The 12,882-nt window shown below is 43.9% G+C and overlaps 1 protein-coding gene across 1 annotated transcript; it reads left to right on the top strand.

Annotated features, from left to right (window-relative positions):
- Positions 1-468: 468 nt before the first annotated feature.
- On the top strand, positions 469-3,514 carry LOC308516040 (putative membrane protein C3orf80 homolog; the record flags this gene model as incomplete). Its single annotated transcript, XM_081086775.1, has 1 exon — positions 469-3,514. The coding sequence occupies one exon, from the start codon at positions 469-471 to the stop codon at positions 1,198-1,200; it is 732 nt and encodes a 243-aa protein (XP_080942901.1). The 3' UTR covers positions 1,201-3,514.
- Between the last annotated feature and the right edge of the window lie 9,368 nt (positions 3,515-12,882).

Below are 12,882 nucleotides of genomic sequence, written 5' to 3' on the forward strand. Positions count from 1 at the left end.
CGTCTGGAGGGGAGGGCGCGACGGCTGAATTAATCAAGATCGGGGCGCTCCGGGGCTGAACGCGGAGTGTTAACCCTTCCAGCCCCCGAGGGCGGCCGCGAGGACTCGGGAGAGCGCAGCGGGCCGGGCCAGGATGCCCGCAGCGGCCCCGCGCGGCCGGCTTCTGCCATCTTGGGCGGCTCCGGACGCCCGGCGCCTGGCCCCCGCGGCTGGGCGCGCGGGTTTAAGGGCAGAAGCTCAGGAAGCGGCCCCGGCGGCGAGGAGCGGCCGCCTCCCGCAGCCCCGGCGCGTCTCGGGCTCCTCCTTCCGCCCCAGCGTGGCCAAGTGAGGACTCTCCGGCCGCGGGGAGCGGAGGCGCGGGAGCGGCGCGGGGCCCGAGCAGAGCGCCCGGGGAGGGGCCGGCGGAAACGCGGACGGACGGCTTCCCCAAACCCCCGTCCCGGACCTTAGCGACCGTCTGCGCCGGCCATGTGGGGACCTGGGGTCATGGCCGAGGGCCTGTCGGTGGCGCCGGCGCCGCCACCGCTGCTGCCGCTGCTGCTGCTGCTGGCGCTGGCGCTGGTGGCGCCCTCGCGGGGCGGCGGGGGCTGCGCGGAGCTGGCGTGCGGCGAGCGGGAGCGCTGCTGCGACGCGGCCAACGCCACGGCCGTGCGCTGCTGCAAGCTGCCGCTGCACGCCTTCCTCGACAACGTGGGCTGGTTCGTGCGCAAGCTCTCCGGGCTGCTCATCCTGCTCGTCCTCTTCGCCATCGGCTACTTTCTGCAGCGCATCATCTGCCCCAGCCCCCGCAGGTACCCCCGCGGGCAGGCGCGGCCGGGGCCGCCCGGGGGCGCCGGGCCGCCGGGAGCCGCGGGGCCGCCCGACGACGACGACTCGCCCGCGCTGCTGCGGGATGAGGCCGCCGCCGGCTCCCAGGACTCGCTGCTGGACAGTGGTGGCAGCGGCGGTCGGGGCCGGGGCGGCGGCGGGTTCCTGGTCCCCTCCTGCGCCTCCGAGCACGAGCTGCGCGTAGTCTCGCCCGCCTTCCTGCAGCTGCCCAGCTACGAGGAGGTCAAGTACCTGCCCACCTACGAGGAGTCCATGCGGCTGCAGCAGCTCAGCCCCGGGGAGGTCGTGCTGCCCGTGTCGGTGCTCGGCCGCCCGCGAAGTGGCGGCACCGGGGAGCACGACGGCGCCGAGGGCCGCTTCCCGCTCATCTGAGCGCCGGGGACGGGGCCGCTCGAGGACCTCGAGGACCGAACTGGGCTGGGGGCTGCGGGTGGGACGCACGGCCGGGATGGCCGTGGCCGCCAACAACTGCCTCAGACCTCGCCGGCCACCCCGGGCCAATCGCCCAATCGCCAGGCGACCGGATGGGGGTCACACTCTCCCTCTCGATCTGAAGTTTCCCTGCGTTTCGTTCGGTTCAAGGAAACGTTAGGCGCGCGCGGCGGGGCGAGAGCCGCGGACCAGGCCAGAGCGCAACTTCGAAGGATGGCCCCCGCCTTCGGATTGTGTTCCCTCGTAAGTGCCTGCTTCCCGAATCAGAGAACACGTGAGCCCTGGCGCGTCCGTCCGGAGAAGGGCAGCATCCATTAGGGATGAGGGGGAAGGGACGAAGTTCCACTCCTGTCCCTCGGCAGGACAGGTCACGGTCTCCCGGGATGGGTGGAGGGCGAGGAGGGGTATGGGGCGAGCCTAGACTCGAGACCGCAGCTGGGAAAGAGCACGTAGGCTGTGACCCAATGCCTCCCTTGAGAAGAACCCCCAAACCCTTGCGTGTCTTCCCGGCCAAGCAGAGTCACAGCTGATGGCTCACAGTTTGGTGGGGGAATACCCGTGATCTCCTGTTAGTTGCTGTACCTAATTCAAGATACAGGAATTGCGTATATCCAAGACCATTATCTGTAAGAAAGTACAGTTGGACTTTGATTTTTTCAGTAACTGAGAATATATTTATATTTGTCTTTTATTTTTATATTTTTACCATGTATTGAACGTGTCAGGGTGGTATTTCTGCAATTAATGACAAGAGCATTGTTTTATCATCTTTCATAGGCCTTAATGGCCCAGAAATTGCCCACCCTCTCATTATTGTTTAATAAAACGTTGGATATTATTTCATTTACAACGGGGGAAAAGGAGGCATGATCGAATGAGGAAACATGTGACAACATGAAGGATATCTTATTTTCACTATTTGAGAAGAATAAATTTTATTTTTAGTACTGTGGCATAATATATAACTTTTATAATAACTATACATTATGTAGTCTGTCTTCATTGTATCACTTACTACATAGTTATATGATACATATATGCCATGCCATGAAGCACGATGCCATGCACTTTCCCCTCCATATTCCATTTGGAATACATCCCACAACATGATACAAAATATAAGAACTTATTGTGACTTGTAACTTTTGTTTAAAGCCATTTTGTGCAGTAATGTACTACAGAAGGATTCATTCAGCCTTTCTTAAGGAAAAAAAAAAGTGTCATTGTATCAGTTCTACCATTCTATAAAATGTCCTTTAAGCAAATGGTAAGATATTAAAATGCATTATGTTAATGTACATATACATATTGTCTGTGTGCAATACACATCTGGTATGCCATATAATTACTAGTGCTCATGATTATCATGAAAAGGAAAGAAGGAAAACAAAAGGTTTCTCTGCTTGAGGGCGGATGAGTATTGACATTAAGAAAGATTACATACATGGACTTCACACGTGTACCTAGAAACAAACGTTGTTCTTAGGATTGAAAAAGTCTGACAATCCTGCAAAATCTTAAAATATCTGAATTGTTTTAAAAGAGGATGGTTTACTCTAAACTTTCAAAAGCTAATGACCCTGTCCTTAATATCCTCTGAAGTGTATTAAAACAGAAAAACATTAAAATCTTTCCTGTGCAAATGTTATCAGATATGTGACTATATGGTGTTGTATTAAAATATGAAATGTGTATCTTTGTCATTTAAAAGCAGTTTTAAGCTGGGAATTGGCAAAAGCATCAGGAGCTGAGACAATATCAATTGAGAATGGTACATGATTTAATGAAATCATGTTATATATTTATGTTTCTCAAACAGTATAAATTTTAGCTACATGTGACTATCAATATTACCCACCAATCAAACTGGAAAGTTGCCATATTCTTTTAAATGATTTATCCTTTGAGAGTACACTGTTTTAGACACTTCTTAAAATACACCCATATCTGAAATGTCAACATAAGCATCCAAGCATATAAAGTATATCCTATATGTTGTTGCTACTAACATCTTGAACTTTATAGCAAAACTTTATTAAAAACACACTTATAATCTGGATCAAGTATTTTTCTCTATATGAACTATGGAACGTTTCCTTCCCTAAAAAATTCAGAATGTCTATAATGTAATACCAATCATGTAATGAGGTTCTCCTGATTTTTAAAATTACAAGTTTTCCATTTGTTTTTTCCCTGTACGCCACACAAGCTTTTATTCACATCCCTCAGTTGAATAAAAATGAGTTTGACTCCACTTTGTGGGGCTTTTCTGGTTCGTTTGATTTTGCATTTCATTGATTTACCAGACACAACTTGTTCAGGCATTATTTTGTAGGGAAAATATCTTAAGAACTGTTTTTATTAGTGTATTTTCAACATGTCTCATGGTAATACACACATATGTAATATATCAGGATAATACACACAGAATGTATGTGTTCACAGTGCTAGAATACCTGGATAGAAACATTTTTAAAGTGCTAAGGTCAGTATCTGGGTGTTCAGTTTTACAGATTTTGCCTGGAAGTTATTTATTACATAGTACCAGTAGAAAATAGAAATGCAGAAAATAGTTACTAATGTAGAAACTAGTTATTCTCTTGTGTGTGTGTGTATGTGTGTGTGTGTGTGTGTGAGAGAGAGAGAGAGAGAGAGAGAGAGAGTGTGTGTGTTACTGTGGAGGATGGTCTGTGACTGATAATTTTTGCAAGGCTGCTTGCTACATATGTACACATTTTAACCAAAACCACCTGAGAGTATCAGTTCTCCAGTATCAACTAAGCCTTAACTCCTGGCTTTCAACTATCAAAGTAATTCACAGACGAAAACATTTCAAGCGTATTTTATTTCCACTGACTGCTCATGAGAAGGGAAATAATGGTCCTGGACATGGTAAGAGTCCATCTGGAATGTAAGAGAACATGATTGATTTTCTAAATCACATAATATCACCAGTTGCTTCAAAGCAATTTGTTATTGGCATTCAATATCATAACCAAGGGGAAAATGTCATCTTGAGATAGAAGGATAGTTTTAAGAAGCCATTAATTGCCGCATTCTGCAAATGTGGGTGTGCTTCAACCATGGAAAATGGCATTCATTGGCAATTGTGCCAAATGGCATGAGGTGTGCTATATAAGGAAAACAAGATTCAATTGCAAAGGCCAAAGGGAATATTAAGGAAATGGCCTCAACAGTTTAAAAGGCAATACCTTAATGTTGTCCAATACATGTATATGGTTTCTCTCAAGTGGAATAAATAAAAGAATTCAGAGCTAAACCTGATATGTTACAAACACGAGTATGGTGTTCAGATTTATACAATATTCCGCATTGACTTCTGTAAAAATCTCACAAATCATAATCAATTTGGATTTCCAGATTAAGAGAAACAGCAATGAGTTGTTTTACTTTGAGCAACCCAGCACTAACCATCTCTCCAAAAGTCTAAGTTGCAGACAACCAATCAGCAATAGAATACTGGCAAGTTTATACCTGACCTTTTTTTTTTTTTAATTTTGCCTATAATCAAATGTCAAATAAAACCAATACTTTGAATATACTTTAGCTATAAAATGTTTTAATTTATTTTCTTTTACTTACAGAAATCACTTATTTTATGACAAAAATTATACTGTAAAAGATATTTATGCTTGCCATGAAACCTAAGATTATCACATTTTCCCTCTTCAACTCCTCCGAAACACATCTCTTAGAATTCCAAGTTAATCTGCTGTGATACATCATTCTGGTTTTGGCTTGGCCTTTTGCACAAAGTTTGTTCTTTGGATAAAACAGTCTTTTCTAAGGTGTTCCCTTTGTTTTCTATTTGCATCTGACTTCTGGAGGTTTCCGGTTTTACATTCTTATAGATATTCTGTGTGGGTTCTTCTTCAGCTTCCTCTGGATGTGGTATCTGTTTTACTGGGTAGACTAGAATACACCTCTAGCTTAACATTACTTTTATTCCTGCTTCTAGATTATCTTTTTTTTTGGCTTTTTAAAAATATATTTTTATTGATATTAGAGAGGAAGGGAAAGGGAGAGGGAGAGGGAGATAGAAACATCAATGATGTCAGAGAATCATCAATTGGCTACCTCCTGCACACCCCACACTGGGGATCAAGCCCAAAATCCAATTTATCTGAGAAACTGGCAATAGTTTTATTTTCTGCTGCTCTGTTGGCTATATTTGTTTCATAAGACAAAAATATTAGAAATGTCTGGGTTTACTCCTATTTTATATTGGTCTGTGTGAATTTCTTCTGCATTGACCAAAGATTTTACCAGATCAAAATTAATTTTATTTTCCTTGGTCTTAAAATATCTTCTCTTCAGTTGTAGATTTAACTTTTTTTCTTGCAAACTCTTTATTGGTTTGTCACCTTTTTCCATGTGCACAGCTCCTGTTGAACCAGCCAAGCTATCAGATTCCTGTAGACTTATACCAGTTTTACTTCTTCACCGAGGTAACAGTTTCTGTCTTTTGTTTCACAGCTCTAGCTTCTGAGTTTTTTTCTTAGAAGCTCTTAACAGAATTCTTTTCATCTTTCTTTCTTCCTTTCTTTCTTTCTTTCTTTCTTTCTTTCTTTCTTTCTTTCTTTCTTTCTCTTTCTTCCTTCCTTCCTTCCTGCCTTCCTTCCTTCCTTCCTTCCTTCCTTCCTTCCTTCCTCCCTTCCTTCCTTCCTTCACTCCTTCCTTTCTTTCTTTCTTCTTCCCTTTCTTTTTTTTTAATATTTTTTATTGATTAAGATATTACATATGTGTACCCTCTACCCCCCCCCCCCCGCTCATCCCCTCACCCCCCCGTTGTCCGTGTCCATTGGTTAGGCCTATATGCTTGCATATAAGTCCTTTGGTTGATCTTTCCCCCTTGCCCCCACCCTCCCCTACCTTCCCTCCAAGGCCCGACAGTCCAATCAAAGCCTCTCCGTCTCTGGATCAGTCCTTGTTCATCAGTTTATGTTGTTCATTATATTCCACAAATAAGTGAGATCTTGTGGTATTTATCCGCTCTCCAGTTCCATCCATGCTGTGGCAAATGGTAAGAGTTCCTTTTTCTTCTTCCTCTTCTTAAAGAATACCTTTCAGCATTTCATATAATGCTGGTTTGGTGGTGATGAACTCCTTTAGCTTTTTCTTATCCATGAAGCTCTTTATCTGACCTTCTATTCTGAATGATAGCTTTGCTGGATAAAGTAATCTTGGTTGCAGGTTCTTGGTATTCATCACTTTGAATATTTCTTGCCACTCTCTTCTGGCCTGCATGGTTTCTGTTGAGAAATCAGCTGACAGTCGTATGGGTACTCCCTTGTAGGTAACTGACTGTCTTTCTCTTGCTGCTTTTAAGATTCTCTCTTTATCTTTTGCTCTTGGCATTTTAATTATGATGTGTCTTGGTGTGGTCCTCTTTGGATTCCTTTTGTTTGGGGTTCTCTGCGCTTCCTGGACTTGTAAGTCCATTTCTTTCACCAGGTGGGGGAAGTTTTCTGTCATTATTTCTTCAAAAAGGTTTTCAATATCTTGCCCTCTCTCTCCTTCTGGTACCCCTATAATTCTGATGTTGGTACGCTTGAGGTTGTCCCAGAGGTTCCTTACACTATCTTCATATTTTTTGAATCTCTTTTCTTTTTTCTTTTTCGGTTGGGTATTTTTTGTTTCTTTGTATTTCAAATCTTTGACTTGATTCTTGGGATCCTCTTGTCTGCTGTTGGATCTCTGTAAATTATTCTTTATTTCAGTCAGTGTATGCTTAATTTCTAGTTGGTCCTTTTTCATGTCCTCCATGGTCTCACTATACTCCTTGAGGGATTCATTAAATTTATCGGCGGTTTCCATAAAATTCTTGACAAACCTTATAAACGTGGCCTTGAACTCTATATCCAGTCGTCTGCCCTCCTCCGTTTCTGCCAGTTGTGACCTGTTTCTTTGTCTCCGCATTTTGGCTGCTTCCCTGTGTTGATAGAGTGGCCCTGCGCGCCAGGTGTCCTGTAGGGCCCAGTGGCTCAGCCTCCCCAGTTACCTGGGGTGGACACTCTTGGTGCACTCTTGGTGCCTTGGTTGTTGTAGGATCACTGGGAGGAATTGACCTCCAGGCCAATTGGCTGTGGGAAGCAGCTGTGTCTGAAGTGGGAGAATGGTCCCCCTCTGACCACTGGGTACAGTGGCTCCTGGATCTAAGGAGGTGCTAATTCAGCCCCTGCCTGAGGCCACACAGCCGGAGCCACGAAGAGGCTCAGCTGTGAAGCAATGCAAGCCCCTGCGGGGCCTTGGGCCTTCTCTTGGAAGTTCCGGGTCTGCCTGGCTCGGCTGTAGTTAGGTACATTCACATGCAAAAGCCACTGCCGCAGCCTGGTTGGGGCGGGGTCTCAGGGAGTCAAAAGGGCGGAGAAAGAAGCTATGGCTGATTCTCCGCACCCGGAGTCGCGCGTCTCAGTGTCCCGGTAACGGCTGCAAGCACCTCTGAGGGAAATCCGCCCTCAAGTTCGCCCGCTGCCGCCTGACAGAGCAGCCTCTCCCCGTATGAGTCCTGGGTCCCCAGAGACTTGCCGGAACCGGAGTTCAGAGCAGTCAGGAGCTTGTGATTCAAAAAGACAGCCGCGTCCTCAGGTGCCACCCCCTTTCCGCGCGCGCGAGCTGCCGCTGTACCTCTGCACTCAGCCTCCGCAGCTCCACTGGCTCTCAGCGTGCTTTTCTTTTCTTCTAGTTGTAGAAATTACACTCAGCCAGCCTTCCTGTTGTTCTGGAGGATGTTTGCTCTGTCCTTTGGGATATTTTTCAATTGTTGTGTGAGGCGACTATTTCCCGGTGTTTATCTATGCCGCCATCTTAGTTTCTCTTCTTCCCTTTCTTTTTAAAAACTATCTTTTTATTGATTTCAAAGAGAAAGGAAGAGGGAGAGATAGAAACATCAATGATAAGAGGGAATAATTGATTGGCTGTCTCCTGCACACCCCACACTGGGGATCTAGCCCACAACCCGGGCATATGACCTTGACTGGAATCGATCTTGGAACCCTTAAATCCAAAGGCCGATGCTCTATCCAATGAGCCAAACTGGTTAGGGCAAGCTCCAATTTCTTTACATTTATCTTTGCACGTTATCTGTTTGACTAAATGAATGTTTAGATTCTTGAAATTTTTTGTTGTTTTTTAGGGTAGGTCTTGTTCTTTGACCAACTCTATCTTGCAAATTCTTTGGCCACACGTATTCAGTTTCAGGGGAATTTGTTTTGGATTCATATTCACAAGTATTACGAGAGGAATTTTCCTGACTGAGATCTCCTGATCCATCCTTATTTTGTTCATTGAATCAAACATTTCTTCAAGTCCACTACAGTCAACTTCCAAACAGTGTGTCTTTTGTTTGGATTCTGCCATAAGTGTTTGGTTCCAAGAAGTCCTTAATTGCATTTTTCTTTTTTCTTGATGGTTTCAATAAAGTATTGATACCTGTTGGCTTCAAGTTTTCTTTTGGTGTTTTTTAAAAAGTTTTTTACAGCCTTCTACATTTTTTTAATTGAAAAACTAGAGGCCTGGTGCATGAATTCGTGCACTGGTGGCACTGATGGGGGTTCCTCACACGGGCTGGGGAGGGACTGTGGGAGGGCTCCAGGGCATGTCCAGCTGGTCTCGCCCAGTCCTGATTGGCTAGACCCCAGCAGCAAACTAACCTATCGGTTGGAGTGTCTGCCCCCTGGTGGTCAGTGTACATCATAGCGAATGGTCAAACAGTCGAACACTTAGCATATTAGGCTTTTATTATATAGGATGTGCACACTCTGTGTGTTCTAATATTTTTTTCTATTTGTTTTCTTGAATCGTATTTTTCACATCTTTTATTACAGATATTTTAGGTTTTTCTTGTAATTTCTCTGATATATCTGAATCCTTACTAAAAGGGTTTCCTGTGAATAAGTTTTCAAAATTTGGAGTTGCCATAAGTAATTGTAATGTCTTTCAGATATTCTCCTGGATGTACCTTAGAATTTTCCTTAAGTTTAACACACCTGTAGGATTTTCTGTTGATTCACATCTCTGCTTTGGGTTGTCATGAGGTTCTTGACACCCGTCAAGTCTCCTACTTGATTTCTCTTTTCTTTAGGTGTTTTGTCTGCAGTGCCTGTGCGGCCGCCTATGGGTTCAGCTTTCCCCACATGTGTTCCTCAGAAGTTTTGTGATTAGCTATCAGTTTGGCCGACTCACAGTTCTCCCTGGGAACTGACCTAAGTTTCTTGTTGATTGTCTTCTCTTCTGGGTCCACAATTTGCTGTAGGGTCTTACACTGGTTCTGCCTTTTCCTTGGGTCCTACACAAGCTGTTGATACCTGTGAGGTTTTCATCTTTCCTGGATGTCCATTTGGGAGGTAAGGGGTTCTGGTTGCTTTTGCTTTCTAGTTGCACTGCTTGCTTTGGTGTTTTTACAAGCGCTTTGCTGCCAATCAGGTCTCCTCCCACAGAGTCTGCACTGTCCTCAGTTACCCCTGCAGTCTCCTGAGTGTTCTTAGATTTTATACTCGATCTGGATTCTGCTTTCAAGTGTTCCTAAGCTCTCTGCGGACATTATCATCATGTATTTGCCCCTCTGGTTCTTTTGGTGTTTACAAGAGCTCCCTGATAGCTGCGGGTCTTCTGTGGGTTCTGGTTTTATTTTAGGTGTCCTCAGCACCCCTGTGAGGATCCTTAAGAGTTTTTGTTGGCTCTGGTTTGTGCTTTGCAAGCTTCTAAGCTTTCTGTGGAAATCAGCACTGTTGACTTGCTCCCGTTTCTTTGGCATGGTGGGAACTCTGATACCGGCCACATCTCCCACAGTTTGCCTTTCCTTCTGGTGTTTTCAGCAGTGTTCTGAGGAGCCTTACAGTTTCTGCTTTGGAGTTTTAAGCTTTTTGTGGACACCTAATTTTATTTTAATATCTGTAATCTATTTGTTATTAACAATGTCATAAGTTAATTCCTGAAATGTATAATACTACATTTAATTTCTGGCAATTCCTTATCATTATTTCTAGCACATTCTATTAAATATCATTATATCTAGCATGCTCTGAAAATTTGGTAGCAATTCACATTTTAGTCTTTCTTCCAAAGGACAAAATGTCAATATGTGTACAACTTTAGATACATTCTTGGTAGTTGCTGTGGAGGTGACACTTTTCATTTGTTTTCATGATGACTGTAACAATAATAACTATACTTCATAGAATGCTTACCTATACCAGGCACTGTGCTAGGCATTTGACATCTATTATCTCATTTAAAATTCACAGCAGGAGCTGAGGATCACTTAGCCCATTTTATAGATGAGAGAAGTGCAGCTCAGAGGTTGGGTCATATGCCCATGGCCGGTAAGTGGGAGTTTCAGGAGGTATGTCCAGCCTGTCTGTCTGCAGAGCTGGTCCTCTTAACCACTAACTTTCTCCTTGTGCAGTTTCACCTCCTAGAATATCTTATCGTCAGGGCTGTGGCTGTAGCTACAGAGCATCGCACTAGCATCGCTTTCTGTTTTTTCATAGGCGAAATAAGGTAGCAGTTATTTGTTCTTTGCTGTTTTAAGGAAATATTATTAAAATAGAACCTGGGCCAGGAATCTTTAATAACTCAAAAAAAATTATTTGTGGGAATGCAGAAATGTTTCCTAGATAAAACCTGAAATGGTCAACAAAAACAACTCAACTATTGTCTTTTTCCGTCTTATTCAGCCAATTCCTTAAGCAATGAATGTGCCTCCTTCCAGGTCTGACTTTATTAATTTTAAAAATTGAAAAAGCATTTCTTTAAAATAGCTGGTGAATCCTGTCCAATATTTTTAAAAAGAAAAGAAACAGATGGCTTCTGTATGCTCTGCATAAAAATGAGAACCATAGACTCTGACATTAGAACAGAATACCCAGGCCCAGCCCACACTGAGGCAAGGACAGAAAGCACTTCTAACTGAAGACACAGTTGGTGGAGTGTGACCGCTTGTCCAGACTTCAGACAGTGAGAGACTGGCTTAGACTTGGGCTGCCTAGTGAATCTCTGGGCTCCAGATTGACTAGTCATAAGACCATAAGCAATTGCTTAACTTCTCCAAGCCTAGTTTCTCATCTATGAACTGGGGAGAGTACCACCTCAAATGAGGTATTCATTTCCATGAGCATTAAGGTAATGTACAGGAAGCACTCAACAACTATGCCTGGGGCATGAACATGTATTTCAAGTGGGAGTATTCACATATGGTCATCACTAGGTTCTTGGTGTGAAATTCAAATAAACTTGTGGGAATTCCAAAACCTTTCCAGTTAATTGTGGGCATTAATGATTTGAATTAAGAATAGAAACACTTTTAGGGAAAACAAAAATTAACTTAAAAAATCGGTCATCTGGTCTTTTTTGTTTTTTTTCTGTTTGTAAAGATTTTTATTTATTGATGCAACATTTTACTCTATTTAACTGAAAAAGAAAAAAAGCCCCCAAAAAGCATGTTGGCATCTTCTGAAACACGGAACACATTATCAACAAATAAAATGTAGAGAGTATTGGTACATTTAAGAGTAAAGAAGAAAAATTTTTTTCCTCTATGGCTGGTTTTGGTTGAGGTGATACATTGTGGGTGAAAAACTGGGTAGAAAGAGAGAAATTGGGTTTGGGCAGGCAAGGAAGGGCTAATAGTGGCAGACTGAATAAAATGGAAATGTGAAGTGTGGATATCTTGAGATGCTAGTGGGACAAAGGTAGGAAGAGCCAGAAGGATAGGCCACTGGAGTAGGCAATTGGGATACTGGGTCTTGAGACGTCATAGACAGAGAAGCTGTGTGTGAGGACAAGGACGAAGCAGGGACCTTAGAAGTGGGTCCTGAAGAATGGACATCAGGGCTGTAGGAGCAGAGGAGGGTACAGGCTGCCGGGAGAATACAAGTTGAGGAGGTAGGGGAAGGCAAGTGGGGACAAATGCATTGGCCCAATGGACACTGGAACCCACCTCAGGTATGGTGGGACTGAGTCTGATATACAGGCTTTCATAGAACATTTCTGATTTTTAACCTGAAGAAGAGACAGCCAAGGCACAATAACTGTCATTAAATATTTAAAAGGCGAACTTATAGAAATGGAATTAATTGTATTTTATAGGGCTCCAGAAGATAAACTTAAAGATTAAAAAAAAAACCAACTCACAAATACATCAATTATCCCATCTGTCCATCCACTTAACCATGCACCTGTTCATCCAGCCATCCAGCCATTCTTTAACTTACACCAAAACTGGTTTCAAGTCATTTACAAAAAGGACACACAAAAAAGACCCCCAAAAAGTAAATGAAGAAACCAAGGCAAATAGGAAAAGAAGAGTTGGAAAATAAGGCTATTCCTTAGTTCTGGGTTTTTTAGCAGGAAATACAAAGAAACAGATCAGTTAAAAGATTCTGGTTTGTACATAAAAATTAGACCAGTTGCTTCAGAGCACCAATCTTCCTGGCCCTGAGATCTGGCAGACACCTGTCCTGTGAGTCTCATAAAGAGGACACTGTCATGTCAAGCCTAACACATCCAACCACCTTTACACCAACTATGTTCCATGGGGCTCCTAAACATGACAGCCTCAGTGCAGGCCAATGGCATCCAAGTGTAGCTCACTACAACTTT

The sequence above is a fragment of the Myotis nattereri genome (genome assembly GCF_964212035.1).
Source record: "Myotis nattereri genome assembly, chromosome: 3".
NCBI lineage: Eukaryota > Metazoa > Chordata > Mammalia > Chiroptera > Vespertilionidae > Myotis > Myotis nattereri.